Source organism: Morone saxatilis, unplaced genomic scaffold (genome assembly GCF_004916995.1).
Source record: "Morone saxatilis isolate NCDOM2014 unplaced genomic scaffold, NCSU_SB_2.0 Contig10, whole genome shotgun sequence".
NCBI lineage: Eukaryota > Metazoa > Chordata > Actinopteri > Moronidae > Morone > Morone saxatilis.
In genome coordinates this window covers 15498127-15517611 of record NW_023339652.1, presented here as the reverse complement: position 1 = coordinate 15517611, position 19485 = coordinate 15498127, and the positions used below count along the sequence as shown (strand labels likewise).

At 41.1% G+C, this 19485-nt stretch overlaps 1 protein-coding gene across 1 annotated transcript; it reads left to right on the top strand.

Moving 5' to 3' along the window:
• Window positions 1-4077: 4077 nt before the first annotated feature.
• Window positions 4078-15573, top strand: slc38a2 (solute carrier family 38 member 2). The gene is made up of 16 exons (XM_035678611.1): window positions 4078-4413; window positions 5597-5722; window positions 5816-5897; window positions 5996-6111; window positions 7962-8035; window positions 8136-8228; window positions 8543-8618; window positions 10394-10476; window positions 10680-10738; window positions 11207-11374; window positions 11479-11558; window positions 11688-11788; window positions 12661-12785; window positions 12885-13029; window positions 13124-13221; window positions 13635-15573. The coding sequence occupies exons 2-16, from the start codon at window positions 5598-5600 to the stop codon at window positions 13740-13742; spliced, it is 1533 nt and encodes a 510-aa protein (XP_035534504.1). The 5' UTR covers window positions 4078-4413; window position 5597; the 3' UTR covers window positions 13743-15573.
• The last annotated feature ends 3912 nt before the right edge of the window (window positions 15574-19485 follow it).

Sequence of the window (19485 nt, the reverse complement as noted above, 5' to 3'; positions counted from 1 at the left end):
GAACTAACAATTTAAAAGGGAACTTGGCAACTTTTGGTCAGCTTTAATTAAACCTGTGTAGAAATCATTTGGCATGGTTAAAAATGTTAATATGGCCTGTTCCGGTGAAAAAGGTGACCCCCCCACCCCCCTCAGGCGCCCCAGGCGGAAAACCAACCTTGCAACCTTTGGGACTACCGTCCCGGTAGAATTGGAAATAGGAAGTATTCCGCGAGAAGCAGTTTGCATGTATCAATTTTAGTTGATTTTTTTCAATCAATCCAATCCAATGACAATGTATCTGTATCTGCACTTTTTGCTATTTCTATTATTTATCAATTACTTTTAGCTAGCTATTCTCTGCTTGCTTACTAGTTGGCTAGCTGGTGTTCAGTTACAGCTGACTCAATATGTTGATATATATATATATATATTATTAAATTGTAATTTCTATTTCTATGTCTTTTATTATTTGATTAATTGAGTTCCTCCACAATCTTTTCAAGTACCCCCAGGCAACTGCAGAGCAACCCCATGGGGTACACAAACCCCTGCTTGGGAATCACAGCTCTAGAGGATTAGACCTCTGCTTAGGTGGAGGTTGGCAAAGCTATGCTGGGAATAATGTTAGGCCATCAAACTTCATGAACCAATTAAAAAACAAAGAAGAGGTTAGTAGTCCCACTTTATAGCTGCTACAGAAAAAAAAAAAAAAGCATTTTAGTTTATTTAAAATGTGGTTGTATGACTGAATTTACACCACATATCTGTAGTATGGCAGTATGGACTGTGCAGAGGGAAATGGGTGTGCAATAGTTGGGAGCTAAGGGAAAACAAGGAACCCAAACAAACCAGGATCAATATACCAAATCATCTTGTGAGTAAAACCACCCTGAGCTCATACATGCACATTTTGTTGATACTGTTCTAGGGGGCCTGAACGTTCTCTGCAGCCTTCTGGAGGTAAATGTTAGGACTACATTCAAGCAAACGCGTATAGTGGGAGGTGACTCTATCTAAACACTCCTCCCGGGCTGCCACAACAACACTGCAACCAGGCGTAGTTTGTTTTGATGCGAAACATTATTATTCACACTTCCTGAATATACAAGTGAATGTTTAAAAAAAAAAATGTTAGAGTTTTTTGCCCAGAGTTAGATAAGAATATTGATACCGATCTTCTCATCTTATTCTCGTCAAGTAAGCAAATATGTTTATATAAATGTAGAACTCCTTTTTCACTAAAAACAAAAGCCAAACAAATAGCTCGTTGTGATCAGAGTTAGACACTGTGTCGTCTCTCATCATTTCCTCTTGCGCTCAGGTGTCCAAGCATGAGGAACCTCTGGCTATTTACATATCTTCTGTCTCTTCATTATGACTAACCATTTGTGCTTGGTGCTGTTTCCTGGAGTGTGATCTGGTGACCTTTTCACTTCTTCTGAAAGACTTGTATTTTCATGTAGGATATTTGGGTGCAGACACTACAGTTTAGACTTAAATGTTCTCATCTGAAAATTCACAAAGTCAGTGTTCGGGAGTGTGAACAAACTGCTCCTTACTCCAGATTAATATGCAATGACAGTAAAGAGGTTGCGCTGTCTAACTAACACATGTAATGAGGTTATTTCCAAAGGAGAGGATGTATAGCCTCCTCTATTAATTTCCGTGACTGTATCTTTAATCTTGTTTCTCATGAAACCACTGTGGTTTCTTTTCATAGCATAACAGGATGTGTCTTATTTGCCCCAAAGAAAACGTCCAGACATCTACACTTATAATAATTTTCTGCTAAGGTGTATTCAGACACATTTCAATTGTATCAGTTTTAGGCCAAGCCTCACACACACACACCCAAACAGGTTTGGGTTTGTTGTGGGCTTGCAGACAGAGGCAGATCATTAACAGAGCCGCAGAGCAGACGGTGTTACAGTGAGAGCCTTGTTTCTTAAACTTCTCAGAACTGGTCCTCAGTGTACTTGTGAGTGACCACATGACAAAGCCAGCACTATTGGAGTTGTGGTAGAAATGTTAGCACCAGGGGCCATGCCAAATAGAAACAGTTGTACTAATGCAACTAGTAAAAGGACTGGAAGTATTGTACGAGTGGGAGGAGTAGTTTTGGTGATAGCCCACACACACATGTCGGACCCTGGCCTGCTCCCTGGACCCCAGACCAGATCTTGCCCCACTGGGTTCACCCACATCAGAGCGAAAGTTGTGCACATTTGTGTATTTTTATATGTGTGTGTGGATGGGGGTAACAAGGCACCGGTGTTCAGACCACGTCCCCTCCTGCACCCCTTGCCCCCGCTCCACTTTCCTGATCCGTCTTAGATGTGCTGGGTCGAGCTAAAGCCCAAAACAAAGGCCTGTATAGAGAGAGCCACACACAAACATACTCGTGTGACTGAGGGCAGAGGAATGCACAGTGTGTGTGTGTATGTGTGAGTGACACAGAGATCATGAGGAATTGTGAGTGAGAGAATCAACAGAAGTGTCTTTCACTTGCCTTTTGAATTATTTATTCCTTTATGTAAAATGTGTGGATATCTGTGTGTGTGTGTGTGTGTGTGTGTTTCCCTAATTAGGTTACAGGTCACATATAATTTGAATGCTATGACTTTTATTTTAACCTTTTTATTTGGTTTTAATATTAGGTTTTAATCTTGATCTTATTTAATGCAGTGAAAATCTTTAAAGAGCAAAGAGAAAGAAAAACAAAGTGCTCTGGGTGTAACACATATTTTCTTAATCATCAGCCAAAATGAATGTGAGGCCACAAACATTTTTGCGGAACAGTTCAGGGAGTAAAGACATAAAGACGTTGCATAATGTGTGAGAGAAGAAAAGTTTCGTTATTGTCTACTGCTGACATTTCACCTCCAGCTGAGGCAGTTTCATAATACTGACTGCACACACTGGATATTTATTTTTAAATATGCATCTTGGGTAACTTTTCCTTTGAGCTTCCACAATTAGTGCATGGAGTCAGGTTTGATCACACATCCTGTTCAAGTGTCTATGAGCACGCTGACCTGTGACTAGTTGTAGTAGTTGTACTCCTACTACCTGCACTACTTCATATAGTACAAATAGAAGTAGTAGTAGTGGTGGCTAGTATGAGTACAGGAAGTAGTAATTTAGCTGTAATATTACATGTAGCTGTCTAGTAGTCACAGTAGTATAGTATTAGTATAATAACAGTATAGTAGCAGTCGTGGTGTCAATCATTAGTATCATTAAGCAGCAGTAATCAGTCTCCAGCATGAGCAGCAGTTGTTATATGTTTTATTTATCTGTGGAGACAAAGGTTAGTCCATAAACACACTGTACGCCTCTGAGTCATCCCAGCATTAATAATAAACTAGAAAGAAGAGCTGTGGAAGATTTTCACACAGACACAAACACACCTGACCGGCGAGGAGAGCCAAGTGCGTGAATGAGGATCAGGATCACCACTGTCACATGACGGCGTTTGTGTGTAATCTCCTTCAGACAGGGAGGTCCGCTTTGAAGCTCCACTAACAGCCTGATCTGGAGTGACAGACATCCGGGACACTCTGAATTCATGATGTGGAACAAATACACCAATCCGTAAAACACTTAGACAAATAGAAATTAGAATTTGATTTAGATTTGGGGGTATGTTTGACAAAACAGGTTGGACACTACTATTCTTACTCATGTCCTAATAAAACCCTCTGTCATTGTATTCAATATGTTATGTTATGGTATAGCACAAAGCTCCTGTAGTCATTTAATAGTCATAGAGATTTAAACTAATATTTGAAGCATTTGGTGTCTGTATAATGATGAATGGTTATGTTGGTCCCACTTATCTCTTTGATCTCATTCAGTATAATTGTAATGTTTATAAGGCATTCCTCGATAACACCTATTGTAAAATGTACCACAGGATCCCTGTGGTTTTCCAAGGGAGAGTCTCTAGGTCACCGCTGTGTTTGTACACAAAACCACGTCACTGTGAGTAAGAAGAAAAAAAGAAAAATTGTCTCCACCTCAAGCTCCTCCCTCTAGTTTTTTTTTCTGTGTGAAGGCTGATGCAATGCTCATCTTTATAAAAGGGTGAGTCCCCACCCCTCCTCCAGCAGAATAGGGTCTTTTCTCCGCGCGCACCGCATCTCTGGGAATTTGGTTGAATTAGTCGTAAATCTAAATTCTTTTTGATTTTTACGCGTCTGTCGGTTTATTCTAAGAGCGGCTGTTTTTGTTACTTGAGCTGTTTGAGACAGTGTTTTAAATCAGATCCTGTCTGGTAAATAGGCCTGTCCATTCATTCCTCAGTTTATTCATATTCAGCCTAAATACACTAAAGGAATCAGTGAGTTTTGTGAAGAAATCGTCCGGACATCTGCTGTTTCTTTTTTGTACTGAAGGGATTTTACAGGCATCCTGCCACATCTTAACAAGGTAAGAACGAATGAATGCCGGCATCTCCTCATTTACCCACTGTGTCGGAAATTTACCGGATGTGGGCGGCACGCTCAATGAATGATAATTATAAGACTTTAGATTATAAATTTGATTCGTTATTTGTACACAATTAACTCATTAACTGTCTTTGGTTTGTATTTTGAATCTCATTTAATTCAAAGTAGATGAGTTACTGCTCTTTTTTAGTTAATTATTCACCCCCCACAATATGTCTTTCTAAAGAGGTATAAATGTCGTTTCTGAGAGGCATGATGCGTTATTTGTTATACCAGGTCAGCCCTGGTCCAAATAAATTCCTGATGAAGCAGTGTGGCACTGATGCTGCAGTGCCGGACTCAGTGTCCGGATGTGGCACAGGGCTGGCCCCGCCGCACAGATCATTAAACACAATCTAAAGTGGAAGACATGTGAAAACCTGTCTGTGTGTGGAATTTGGAAAGGCTGTAATCATAAACCCACTGTGAATCAGAGGGCAAGTCTTTGCGCAAAATGGAAAGCCTTCCATGCCCATATAGAGACAACACGTGCCATTGTTTCCATCGGAGCCGGCCATGGAAATAATGTCATTAAATAGATCTGGGGTTACGCCTTTTGGGCTCAGTGTGGATCTACATGTGCGCACTGCTCCACCAACAGATAGAAATATCTTATTATGATCCTAGGATGTCAGATTTAGAAAATCCACCTGCCGCTTCACCTTAATGTCACCTCCTACTGCTTTATAAGATGTCTTAATAATGCTGTGTGTGAGGAAAAAGGCGCTGACACACCCTGTTTTCATTCCGCTTTTCATATAATTTGGGAGGGAAATGTGCGCAAAGTCCGCCGCCCGTACTGCGGATATTTTGTCATTCAGAGTCTAAAGCGGCGCTGTGGTGAAGTCGGGTGGATTCGGATGCCGGTCTGGTATTTTTCCACTGCCGGTGCGTCACCCCTCCTTCTTCCCCCCCTTCTTCCCCCCTCCCTCCTAACAAAGAGTCACATGATCAGAGAGAGCGCTGCAGCGCGCGACCGCATGCTCACTATAATATTGATTATTCTAAAGGAAACGTGAACGCGCACTGCTACGACTATAAAAATGCCGCGGCGCATGACGCAGACAGCAGGAATGCGTAAAAATAAACAATATAAAATAAAATTGCTCTTTTTTTCTGTACAGTATGAAACAGCCCACTCCCAAAACTGAGATGAGCCGTTTCAACATCTCTCCTGAAGAAGACAGCAGCAGCTCCAACAGCAATGAGTACACTTACCAGGACTGTCCAAAAAAGGTCCCACTGAGCGGGTGAGGTGGCTTTAAAATATATTTAGATATTTAAAAAACAACCCTTTTTCCGTCCCATTCATTTCTCTAATTTCTTCTTATTTTCTTTTAAAGCCCGTTCACTGACATAGATGCAGAGAGTCAAAACTTCCTTCCTGAACACAACCCGGGCAAGAAGAAGTACAACACTGAATATGTAAGAGCTTCTCTTATTCTCCAGCACTTTTATCTCCTTTCATCACTCATGGAATTTTTTCCTAATTCCCTAACTGTGAACTTTTCATTTTCCCACAGCACCAGGGCAATGCTTCCTTTGGCATGTCCGTCTTCAACCTGGGCAACGCCATCATGGGCAGTGGCATCCTGGGTCTGTCCTACGCTATGGCCAACACTGGCATCGCCCTATTTGTGTAAGTCTCTCATTTCCCAGCAGTGTTTCTGCATTTTTAAAGCAGGACAGTAGAGGTAAAAAAAAATAAAAAAAAATAAAACAGTGTGTTCTGGAAGTAACGCGAAGGCAAAAACAATTGCAAAGGCAGAGTCAGACATCAGAGGAAGGCAGATCTTGAACATGAGGTTTGAACTAAATAAAAACCACTACAATTAAGACAGAAACTGTTTTAGTTCGTAATCTGGAGCAGAGGCAGGTGTGGTTTTGTTTGGGACATCAAGGTTGCAGGTCATGATGTATTGAACCTCTGCAGGGTGATTTTTTCCCCGCCAGCAGCTTGTGTGTGTGTTCGCTCTGCAGCCTCTCGACCCTGAGCTGCAGATTACAAATTCTCATCGCTATCATGTTTGCTGTAGATAAAACCGATGAGAGTGTTAAGTTTTAGTGGGAAATAACAGAAAATGTCTTTACAGGGCAAGTCATGTTTTAAAAAAAAAACCTCCCCTACTGGTTAACCAGTGGAATTTCAGATCACACCGTCTACACATTTTTCAATTGTATGTCAGTTCTTACTGGTGTCTGCATTTCTTGCATTTCCAAGCCCAATTTCTTGAAGAAAAACCACCAGTTTTCCTTAAATCACACGTAAGAAATACTGAGAGGCCAAAGGTTTTACTACCACACACGCTGCACTGACCCATAATCAGCTTACTCTCTCTGAGACACAAGCTGAAGCACTCAGAAAACCAGCTAAAGAAAGACAGTAAAGTATTGGGTGCCACCAAATGCCAGTTCTATGTCAGTTTACAAATGCAGGGAGTGGCAGGAGAAGCAGCTTAGCCGAGCTAATCCCAGTGCATTTAGGCCAGAGTTACGTAAATGGAGAGGAGCCAACGCAGGCTCGCAGGAGATCATGAATGGAGCACAGCGAGGTTCACTATCGGCCAGCAGTGGACCAATCCGAGCCCTACATCTGCAGGAAGTTGGAGGATTATGCAACACTAAAAGCTACTACATAGCTTGTGTGTTTGCATTTCAACACTGTCTGGTGGTCTTCTCATAAGTAACCACATGCAGAACAAACTGACTGCCCATATAAAGGTCATCCAAAGCATATATTTGTTAAGTACAAAGCGATAAAATATCAACCACTATGATGTCAGAGGCAGGGCAGTGGCCAGTCAGAGGCTCAAGGCAGCTGGAGGGGGTCACACGCGCCCGGGAGGAAGCGCTGCGTCTTTAAAGCACGCATCTCAAATGTCCTGGAGATTACTTTTCACCTGGACTATTAATACCCGGGCGTACAATGCTGGCTCTGCATAGGATCCCATACAGGGGTCATCCTTTGCAACTCTGCTGATGCTGCTCGTGACCCAAAGAACCTGCAGACTGATGCAGGTCTTTGCTGATCGGGTCAACAGAATGTGTGGAAAATGCAGGTTTCCGTCACATCAGATGATTTTCCTACTTTTCAGTCAAGGAAAATCTGCAGAGTCTTGGGTCTTAAAGTCAGCAGGGTAAAAATTCTCTGATTGTTGAGACTTTTTTTTTTAAGCAGATAGTTTAGTCTTGTCCTGCAGGCAGATTCATATTTGAGGGTGAATTGGTGTAAGACATCCTCAGTTCCAACAGAGGAGAGTCTGACCTTCATGCTCGCTAAATGTCAATGTGTTTGTTTACTGCCGTCAGGAAAATACATTTGTCATTGAATTGGCCTTTACAGCCACATATTCAATACAAGTGTTCATTCTATAGATTAGAACATGTAACAGTGCAGCACTTCAACACCGATTTAGCTGTTTTTCCTTGTAATTTCCGCCTTGGTTGCGAGTCAACATTCAGCTAAAGATCTCTCTCGTCTGTTTCCAGGATTCTCCTCGTGGCCGTTGCCATCTTCTCTTTGTATTCTGTCCACTTGCTGCTGAAGACGGCCAATGAAGGAGGTCAGTATGTCAAACAGTCATGAATGAACCAAACCTCGTAATGGGTTCTTGGAAGTGTTTTTGAATGCTAAATCTCTATTTCTTTATTTCCTCTCCGCAGGCGCACTGGTGTACGAGCAGCTGGGCTACAAAGCCTTCGGGATGCCGGGGAAACTCGCTGCTTCCTGCTGCATCACCATGCAGAACATCGGAGGTGAGAGACAACAAGTGTTACTTTTCAATATTCATCCACCATGTGTTTATTCCACCAGCTACAACACTGTCCCTTTGTGTGTAAACTGACTTCACGTTGGGAAAAAAAAGAAAGAAAGGAAAACTCTTGGCCAGTCCAATGTTTGTGGAATGCAGTGTAGCTTCCAGTAAAAACTTGAGTCATTCTACAAGCACGTTCTTCCAGCAGCCTCTCATCAAATATTAGAAATAGCTATTTTTGTAGTGGAGTTCCCATTATGGACATTACTTGGCTTTTAAAGGAAAACATACTAACTGCAATCTTTGTCTTTACAGCCATGTCAAGCTACCTCTACATCGTCAAATACGAGCTGCCCATCGTCATTCAGTCCTTCGTGGGAGACAGCAACGGGTGAGTGACCAAATATTTAGCCCCTAAAATACATTTAATCAACTGCAGGTCTTGAAAAGGTGTCTGTACTCATGTCCAATAGTCAAAGTGTCTTTAAGCTGATATGGCTAATGGCTGTCTTTAAGGGCACCCTGTTGAGTGAGAGGTGTTTTACAAAACAGGGACCCACTCATAAAAACAATGCTCCATAGCGCCAGTTGTGGTCAAAAACTCCACAGGGTAGCTTTAATTTTCAGCCTAATAAGCAACAGGATGCATCATTTAGGGCTTTAGGGTGATCAAAAGGTGTTTCTTTAGTTTTCATATTTCATATTGATTCATTTTATTTGGCAAAAACAGGAAACAAGCATATGAACATGAAAATCTTGCAGCACGTAGTACAGATAAATTTAAAAAACATCCACGTTGTTTGATATTAATAAAAAAAAATAAAAATCTGAACAAGTCTGACCTCTGGCAAAGGTTTTGGTAGTGATTCAGATCTGACCAGGACACCATTTAGCAAGCAGCTATGTAGCCATAACTATTAACCAAATGTCAATACAGAGTAGTTTACACATCCCAAAAGAGGTGTTTTCAGGGTGAGGACTCAAAATAATGTGAAATGTTACAGATAATGTGTTGTAGTACACGAAAACATTCCCCACTGAGTTTTTAAATAAGGTGTAAAAGAGCGCAGGCACACTTAGCAGAGGCCCTCGAGGTGAAGTGGCACATCAAGCAAAATGGCTGCCAGTTGTTTTTCGAGTGCTGAGAGTCGGCGAAGGGGAAGCCTTCTATTGGAGGAGAGAGGAGGGGGGTCTGGATATTTTAAAGGGACGGGCAGTGCTCAGTCTCTCCAAGCGGCCAGTCAAAGAGCCCTTTTAGAAGATGCAGCCGGTGCCGCATCGAGACAGAGCGCGGGGTGAGCTCACTGCGACCTCCCTTCAAGTTTAAAAAATTGATGCGGTCTGGCTCCTCAGTGCTGCTTTGTTAAATCTATTTGTGTGAGCGATGCAGTCATCTAGCGCAGGCCAGTTTGTGTCAGCTGACATGCAGATGTTGGTAGAGCTGCGACTTCACAAGATGTGTCAGAGCAGCGGCTGAGAGGTTTGATCAGGCCTGAAACTGAAAGAAAATTTAGACAGAAATGTGTCTTTAATATGCTGTTTTCTGCAAAGAGTAGTCAATTTTAGTGCCAATTAGTCTACTCCTGGTGCTGCTTACTAAGTTTGTCTTTAGCTTGGAAAAAGATCAAAGTTACTGCATATATACGTTGTGAACTAAACCTGAAACAAACACAAAATAAAACTTGCTTTCTCATCTTTCTACTGCCAATAATACCTAACACTGACAGTACTTTGAAGCTGTGCAGTTGTTCCAGCATTAAAGTTAGATGCATGATGCATGGGGAAGTAAATGTCACAGTATTTATGATTTATTCATTTACATTACAGTGCAGCTCGCAAACATTGCAAAATATCTGACAGATCTAAATTAAAACAGGAAGCGAAACTGTAAAAACATAAAAACAAATTAATGTTAACTCAAGCTACAATGGAAAAATTACAAAATACACCAATTTAGTGTTGCGTTTCCATGTAGTTGGGACAGGAGTCAGCAGAAACTGACATATCCTCACTATTTTGTGCAGAAAACTCCTTCATAGCCACAGAAGCTAAGTTAAAGGCACCTGATGTGTAAAATTGGTGTCCCTTTAATAGGACAGTGTGTCATAGTCCATTGGTTAATCAGTATCACTAACATGTTTGCTTGCTATGTTTGCTGTGTTTCAGAGAATGGTACACTAACGGTGACTACTTGGTGCTGCTGGTGACACTTTTTATCATCCTCCCCCTATCGCTGCTCAGGAACTTGGGTAAGCAAGTGTGTGTGTTGTAAAGTATTTCTATACAGGGTTGGCTCAGAGTCGGTGACACACTTGCATGTGTGCAAGACTTTAAATGTTCACAGCTCAAAGTGAAGTGATAAAAGGAACAAAATGGAGCATTGCACAGGTTTAAAATAGATCTTCTCATAAAAAAACAGTACCTCATGTTTGTGGTTTGCTTTTCACCTCAGGTTACCTTGGTTACACGAGTGGTCTGTCCCTGCTCTGCATGGTGTTCTTTCTGATTGTGGTGAGTAAAGCCCATCCATTTCATTCCTCTACACACACACACACACACACACACACACACACACACACCGTTTCCTACACACGCCATTTGGCGCATGAGCCATCCTGTGAGGCACCCTTGTGCCAGATGAGTCTAAGTCAGAGAACAAATTTCAGTTTTTCCATTTCCTTCTCCAACAGTAGAGGAGTTGGATTTATTGGGATGTACAATAAGCTACAGTAATGAAACACTAGAACATAATGAAATGAAAGTAAAACTGAAATTTGGCTGTGACTTTGGTGTTGTGGCTTTGAGATGTTTACTGTTTTTTTATAACTGATTTCCCCAGTAGTCTGGTTTCAACTGGGGTTTTTGTTTCCCATGATGAGCTAAACACGCTTTCAAAGGCTTTTCAACCAAAAAAAAAAATTGCATCTCAGCCCAAAATGTTTGCAATTTTAGCCTAAAATCTGTTGTCTTGACCTCCAGGTGATCATCAAGAAGTTCCAGATCAAGTGTCCTCTGCCTTTGGATGAAAGTGCTCTGAACGAAACGCTAAGCAAAGTTATGAACACCACCTTGTCCCAACTGAACAACACTGCCATAGACTACAGCGAGGACGCTTGCACACCGAAGTACTTTGTCTTCAACTCTCAGGTAAAGCTCTTTTAGATGCTAAACATCTGGAGAATTTTAATTTTTACTAGAATAAAAACCGTATGTTAATTCTTGGGTATAAATTTTGAACTTTCTTTTTCCAGACTGTCTATGCTGTCCCTATCCTGACCTTCGCCTTCGTGTGCCACCCTGCCATCCTGCCCATGTACGAGGAGCTGAAAGAGTGAGTGTGCACTGCTTTCACTTTATCACGTTCACCCGAACTATACAGCTTAAAACTTTATCTCACAGTTACTAAGTTACTGAATCCTGGTGTCTAAATGGATTTCCCCTCTTCTCTCTCCCCAAACAGCCGCTCCCGCAGAAAGATGCAGGGCGTTGCCAATGTGTCCTTCCTGGCCATGTTCATCATGTACCTGCTGGCCGCCCTCTTCGGATATCTGACCTTCAACGGTGAGGCTCTTTGACAGGAAAAAAACAATTGCATTTAATGTGCATATATAATTATATACACTGAATTGATCGTGGCAGGCATCCGATATGTAGCTGAACAGTGCTGGCTCAGATTCCGTAACTTAGCTGAGATTGAAAAGAAATGAATACTATGACTAGAAAGCAACAATGAGTTAAACAGTGCGGGTTTACAAGCGGTCATTGTCCCTGAATACTAAAAGCGCAATCAAAGTGCATCAATCATCTAAAGTAAAGGGAAGAAGCTTCCAGGTCCAAGTTAAACAGTGAGTATCCTTACTGGAACAAAATGCTCAGGAGAGGACTCAAGGCCTGTTGTGCAAGACTGTGAAAAAACCCACCTGACACAGCTGACCAGTGTGCCATTATGTCCGTATTGCTGTTTGTCATGGCACAGACATCTAAGTGAGTGTGCACAAATGTTCTCAGAATATCAAACTGGTTATACAAGATAGTGAGCAAAAACTTCCTCAACCGTCATGACCGGGCAAAACCTGATGTGGGTTGGTGCATAGTTTGTGTTGGGGGAGGGAGGCTAGAGATTGAGAAATCATCATGACGTTTGTTCTAACTTGCTTGATGAGTTTGGACAATGCTTCTATGCTGATATAACATCTACCACTAAATACCACTAAACACAAAGTACAGCTGCTATAGAAATGTTGTAGGCTGTGGGTTCAAAACATTTCATGTTTTCATAATAGACAAAAGAGTCATGGATCTGTTCTGGAAGCTTTACAGCCCTTTTTTTTTGTAAATTGTATTTGACTGTAAAGCATTTTTAAATCAATGTGTCACATATTGGAGTTGTATGTGCTTTAGATCTAAAGAGTCTCTGCTGTCTTTCTATACAGTGCATGTGGAGCCTGAGCTGCTGCACACCTACTCCAAGATCAACCAGGCTGGTGTGATCCTGCTGATCGTCCGTCTGGCTGTGCTGACCGCTGTCACCCTCACCGTCCCTGTGGTGCTTTTCCCCGTAAGTGTCAAAGACAGCGAGCTAATCTTAGATTATTACTGTCACAAGAATTAAGTTGTTCATGTAGGATAACCTCTTTTTTTGTCTCTCTCTGTGTAGATCCGTACCTCCGTCAACCAACTCCTGTGCGCCTCTAAGGAGTTTAGCTGGATCCGCCACACCGTCATCACTGTGGTCCTGCTGGCTGGCACTAACGCCCTGGTCATCTTTGTCCCCACCATCAGAGACATTTTTGGCTTCATTGGTGAGTGTCTGCATGTTAATGTAAATGATAGTAACATAAAAGGCATCTCAAATACAAAATGTGACTAAAATGCCAAATTTCTTAACTCATGTAGGTGCTTCTGCTGCTGCCATGCTCATCTTCATCCTCCCCTCGGCTTTCTACATCAAACTGGTCAAGAAGGAGTCCATGAAGTCTGTGCAAAAGATCGGGGTAAGGAGTTACTTCTTACATCTGCATACATACGTTAAAGAATTAGCCGAATTCACAAGAAATCAATTTGAAGCAATAGTAAAGATGTAACCAGCAGCCCGTTAGCTTAGCTTAGCACAAAGATTGAAAATGTGGGGAAACAGCTAGCCTGGTTCTGTAATATAACAAAATCCACCCAGCAGCTTTAAAGCAAACTAATTAACATGTTATGGACAAAAAACAAAGTATTAAAAGCGTTCTGTGCCGGGCTACTTCTTGGCCATTTCTTGTGCTAAGCTAAGCTAACCAGCTTATATGTGAACATTAAGACGAGAACGATTGATCTTCTCATCTAACTCATGGCAATTTAAGTGTATTCTCCAAATTGTTAGGTTGAACATGTTAGCTAAATGTGAAATCGTTCTGCTCTCCAGGCCACCGCCTTCCTGATGTGTGGCTTCGTGGTTATGATCGGCAGCATGAGCCTCATCATCCTGGACTGGATCCACAACGCCTCAGCCAGCCCGGCCGACGGGCACTAAAGCTCCGCCTCTCCTGCTGCGGCCTGCCAAGGAGAGAGGAGGCTCTCAGCGCTGGACTGCTACGACCGCGCAACCAACGAAGATCAAAACCTATTGTAAAAGAAGAAAAACACAAGAACTCACTTGATGCTCGGCTTTTACTTTCTGAGCGACAAACCATGCCATTCCAAGAGAATGTACCGAACATTGTACAGTATGCTGTTATAGGCCACAAAGATGGTGTTTTACCAGTTTTTTCTCTTTTTATTGTAACATTTTTTCATGTTGTTTTTGCTCGTTTTTATTTTTAATGTTCTTTTGTAGTTAAGGTACAGCTGAAAACAAATATTTGGAGGTGCCTCAAATCTGAAATGACATAGTCGCAGAGTTCAAAATGCAGCTTCCATTCAGGTACGGTGTTATATGTGCACGAGTGTGGCTGTGACCTGAGCCGGCAACAACTAATCCTGCTGAGAAAAGAATGTGAATCTCCCGAACATCAAAAAGAGGCAACAGACTTGAACGTTTATTCTCCTCAAGGACAATTAAGTTCCTTCCAACATTTTTTTTTCTTTCCGTTTTCACTTTGCCAAAAATGTATTTGTAAAGCATCTTTGTATATTGAAAAGCACTTACTGTTCAGCACACTCGTGGAGAAAAAAAAAATCAACACTTGTCAGTTTTCACAGGCGTGGCCTACTACACCGCCTATTCAGTATTCGTATGAAGGTTTTGTGACCTTGCATATAGTGTCAGCTTTCCTTGTAAAACATAGTATAATTCTACAGAACCTGCCTTTTCAAACCCAACACTGGGAGCTGCAGAGTATCTCACCAGATGACTCTTTCGAAACTGTATTTACTCTTTATAACCTGCTGAAGATCTTGTTGGAATAGCGTGTCCAGCGACGACACTACTGCTCCGAGACCTGGGGGCCACCGAGACTCCAGTTCCACCTCCCCATTCAGGGAAGGGGGAAACTAAAATTTTTTTCTTTATGGGAGAATACTTTGAATTTGACCACATGCAGTGGTTGTAATGTACCTGTTAAACTTGCAAAAAAACTAAAAAGTCAGAAGTGCGCTCTTAAACACTGACAACCAAACAACAACAAAGAAAGCTAAAGAGAACATCTGTCACAATATTTTGAGTGTTTTTATGTACGGTTGCGCAGTTTTCTGCTTTCTAAAATGTTTCACAATGAAGAACTTGATAGCTCGGCATGGATTTGTTTTCCCGTCGAGTCGTGAACCTGTCATCTGACGGTGCACTGTGCTTCCAACACTAACTTACAACGTCACCAAACTGTTATTGTCCAACATCTATTTATGGAAGACCGTGAAATCAATGTAATTTAATCTATTTTACTATATTTATAAAATACTGTATGTATATATATATATGTATATATATCTATTGAGTTCAACTGTATATACGCTTTGTTTTCTTTGAACTTTTTTTTTACAATAATGCATTGGAGCTGTATAACAAAAACGAAAAACCCCAAGATGGTGAATTTGTGATATTACATTGACTCCGATACCCTGGAGCTAAAACTGTTCATCTCTGTTAAGACTGACTGAATTATCCTACTGTGTTGATTCTGTGAAAACTGTGTTACATGTGGAAGCCGTTGATACATCAGCAGCAGTCTTGTTTCCTTTTTCGCCCCTGAACACAAACCTGGATCAGTAAAAAGATCTTTACGCACATCTTGGTTGGAGAGTCCGTCAGCCATCTCTCGACCTCAGGAGCAAAGAGGGCTTTGCCCGCCAGTGTTACACTCTTGTTTCAATGAAACACTATGTATATCCTGTAAATAATGTCCAATTAAAATCAAAAAGATAATCTATAACGTACCGTTGGTGTTATTTGTGTCCTGTGTCAGCTTATTTTTGTCAGAGCAGAGTTTGTAAATGTGGTTTATGAGGACAAGCAGTTAAATCAGGTTCACCATCATGCAGTTGACAAAGACCTTCAAAAGTGAAGTGTAAAAATGCTCGACAATCTCAACAGAGGCCACCAGAGGGCCTTATTAATGACAAATATAACAAACGTTATTTTAGAAAGTATTAAAAGTATGGTCATTTAAGTTTAAGAAGAATAAAGGAAAGAAAAATAACTATTCTTTCCTATTTATTCATTGCTGTCTTGATTTAGTTTAGAATTTCTTCCTGAACACATGACATAAATCTTTCTGTTAACAGCTACGTGCCCACATTAGCAGACATTAATTTAGAAACCTATTAGTTAAAGATATTAAGATGAGCTCTGATCATACATCATTAGAACTGTACAGAGGCACTGGAAATACTTTTCTTTTTTGGCCCATAAACACAAACTTGTGATTCATTTCCATTTAAAATAAAACTTGAACATGGCTTTGGTGTTTTGTGAATGTGTTTGTGAATGTGGTTTATGATAACAAGGAGTTAAAACTGATCTGGAAGAAGTATACCGGGCACGCCATCATGCAGTTAAAGGGACTTTTAAATGTCTGGTTGATGGTTTTCAGAAGTATAGTCCACCTCAACAGGACCACTAGGGGGACTGAGTAATAACAAACATACATTTGGCAGTGAGGGTGAGTAATAGTGGTTTAAAAGGAAAATACTTTAATTTATTCTTACAAGAGTGAAGGAAAGAGAAAAGTAAAAAATTGGTCCTTTTTCTTCATATTGGTTTTAAACCTTTAGAATTGCTTTGTGCACCAGGTATTACATTTATACATTAATGTTATAACCTCGAAGAAACTATAGACAAACTCAGAGCTGAATGCTTAAGAAAACTATATGTATTTTTTTCTCTTAGTTAGTCTGTGCCTCCCATAAATGGCACTGTTATAATTGTGGGGGTGTCATTATTCTCCAAGTACAGACCAACAGGGGGTTTCAAGCATCACTGCAGTGTTGAAATGAAGCGTTTTCTTCTGGGATCACCTTTTTCCTTGACAACGCTGCTCCCTAGTGGTCAACAGAAGACACTCCACAGCCACAGACAAGTTCATTTAACCTTTTTTATCCCACACAGATTAATTACCAGGATTGTCAGCCTGAATAAAGATAATTTGAAACATGAAGACATGCCAGGGAAATAATAATTGACTAAATTTTCAGCTCATGTACTACTTTTTATATTCAAGCCTGTAATGGAGTTTAAGGGTTTGTTATTGATCTGACACGAGGTCAGTTCTGTAGCAGTTCTGGAGTTTTTGATTATATCACAATCTCCATCAGCACGTTTAGTTTGCCCAGCTGTCATGGAATTGTAGGTGTTCAAATTTCCATTTTTGTTTGAGCACTTAAAGGATTTCTTGTCTTCGTTGGCTCAAAAGTTAAAATCTACAAATGAATTTGATACAGTTTTGACAAATGAATTTAACCACATTTAGTGGCTGTTCTTGAGCTTTTTTACATGCCTGTAATTCCTTTTTATATTTTTCACTCTGCTGTCTCATTGTAGACCTTAACCACTGCTTTCAGCAATTCAACCATGTTCACTTCTCTGATGCTCATAACTTGATGACTTCTAAAAGATGATCAGACACATTTTCAGGACTGTGTAGGAAAGTGCAGAGAATGGTTGAATGACATCTCCCTAACTCTCACGTTTGCTTTATTGTTTATTGTATTGATTAAAAGGAGTAGTCATTCACATTTAATGCGAGTTTCAGCTCATTGTTTAGCTGTCAAACCCACAACTTTACTGTTTTGCTTCACTTTTACAGTTTGTTTTTGGCTGCACAAGTTGGCCGTTTCCTGCTAACAACCGACTGTACACTACTTGCTCAGCCAAATTATGTCTGTCTACCAAATGGCAGACAGAGTTAGCGACTAACTGATGAACATAGTGGAGCATTTAGCAGCTAAAGAGGCGGATATGTTCTTCAGCAGTTGGTAGAGACCAAACAGAGCTAAATAAGAGTGAAATATTGGACTTAGTCATCCAGCCAGAAACACAATTTCAAAAGAACGATAACGTTGCTGCATAACTGCTGGATGTGTAAATAAGGCAATAGGTGCATTATATTCCATTAAACAGTGAGGAATATGCAATGTTGTGATTGTTTTACCTTGCTGCCCAAAAAACATGGCCTAAAAATCAGTTATGCAGTTAGACCGCAACAGTAATATTATTAGTTAAAGGAAGCTTTGCAACTTGATGTCTGGTAGTTCTTCATTGTTTGAAACAAAGAAAAGACAAGCATCAAGCACAGACACATGTTGTTTCAAAAGGTGAAAATTTTTGGGAAAGTGTAGAACAGAAAGCATCACATCTACAGAGATGGAGATGAACTTCAAAAACTTCCATCTTCTAAAAATCTCCAAATGGAGGTGTTTCCTGTTCCTTCATGGTGAAAGCCCTCTGACCAAAACACAGCAAGCAGATCAAGAAGCAGCTAATTTATTTCACTACTCTCCTGGATCTTTGCAGACGTTCAATGGTCACCTCATTGAACATTATTACACCATTTCAGGCAGGGGGTGGGATTCATTTCACTTGAATCTGCCCCGCCACCGGCCACCCAAAGCCCGCAGGGAACTGTGCCTTACATTACAGCTACTGCTGAATGCGGGTCCGGCTAAACGCCAATCAGGGGCGCCCTGATTACCATCACACTCCCCATCGGCAGATTCCAGGCCCGCCATGGCCCCCAAGAGATTAATAAAGGCAATGCAAGCTGTTTTTTAAAACTAGGCTTTCCATCCTGGAAATAATTATATAAATATTTTAAAAAAAGAACATTGACAAATATTCAATTAACGCAAGCTTGCGATCAGGACGCCAATAGTAGGAGAGTATTCATCCGTAACGGCAGGCGGCGCACGCCTGCGGAGAGACTCTCCACTACATGAAGGCTGTTGTCGTTCACAGAGCGTTGCATCCTTTAGAAAATCAACTGTCCCCCCCGCCCGCCCAGCGCTCGCTTGGGCGGGCAACCTTACAGTAGTTTCCCCAAGTCACATGATGCTAATGCAAGAATAAAGGGGCTCTTGCATTAACATTTCCTGATTGGGTAATATTTTTTTCCTAACAAAAATATGAAATCTATAGAAAAAAAATCTTCATCATTCAATAAAGGTAGAGATATCAAAAAAGGAAAATGTTGGGCTCTCCGTTGTCTTTCACGTTTTGGAAGGGCCAAATTTCGCAGCCTAGAGGAAATTGGCACTTGAGGAAGCTGAATGGGTCCTGTGAGGGGGCATCGGCCAACCCGCCAGCAGCGAGGTGGGTTTTCATTTTGCTTGCGGGCGTGCTTGTATTTGTCTCCACCGTAGGCCTTCAACCCAGGTTGGGGCCACCCTTTAAAAAACTGGAAAAGTTTTTTTTTCAACCCCCCTCCCCCCACTCTTTGCTTGTGACAAAAAATTCTGGGAAGGGAAAAAAAACCAAGATAAATTGCAAAAAAGTCAAATTAAAAATAAGGAAGAAAAAAAATAAAAAAGCAAATTTACCCAAGCAGGGGAAAAAAAAAACGGCCTTATTGGCCATTTTTTTTGCCAAAAGCCCAAAAACCCCCCCCAAGAGCCAATTGAAGTGTGAGGACTACTTAATGTTCAATCAGGCTCTAGGCGTAGGCATAACGTAAGTAACGTAGCAATAACCCGGCCCCTAACTATGCTTGAATATCTACAGCAGTAACAGAAGTGTTCTTCAAAGACTACATTATTTTGTGGGGTTACAGTTACGTTCACTTGTAACCAGCAATTCACGTGGCATACCATTTACCCACTGTGGAAAGCTGGTCCTAGAAATCAGTTTT

Coding starts and splice junctions, on each gene's coding strand:
- slc38a2 (XM_035678611.1), top strand. CDS start 5,598: ATGAAACAGCCCACTCCCAAAACTGAGATGAGCCGTTTCAACATCTCT. Junction 12,786..12,884: donor TCCCTGTGGTGCTTTTCCCC/GTAAGTGTCAAA, acceptor CTCTCTGTGTAG/ATCCGTACCTCCGTCAACCA. Junction 13,222..13,634: donor AGTCTGTGCAAAAGATCGGG/GTAAGGAGTTAC, acceptor TCTGCTCTCCAG/GCCACCGCCTTCCTGATGTG.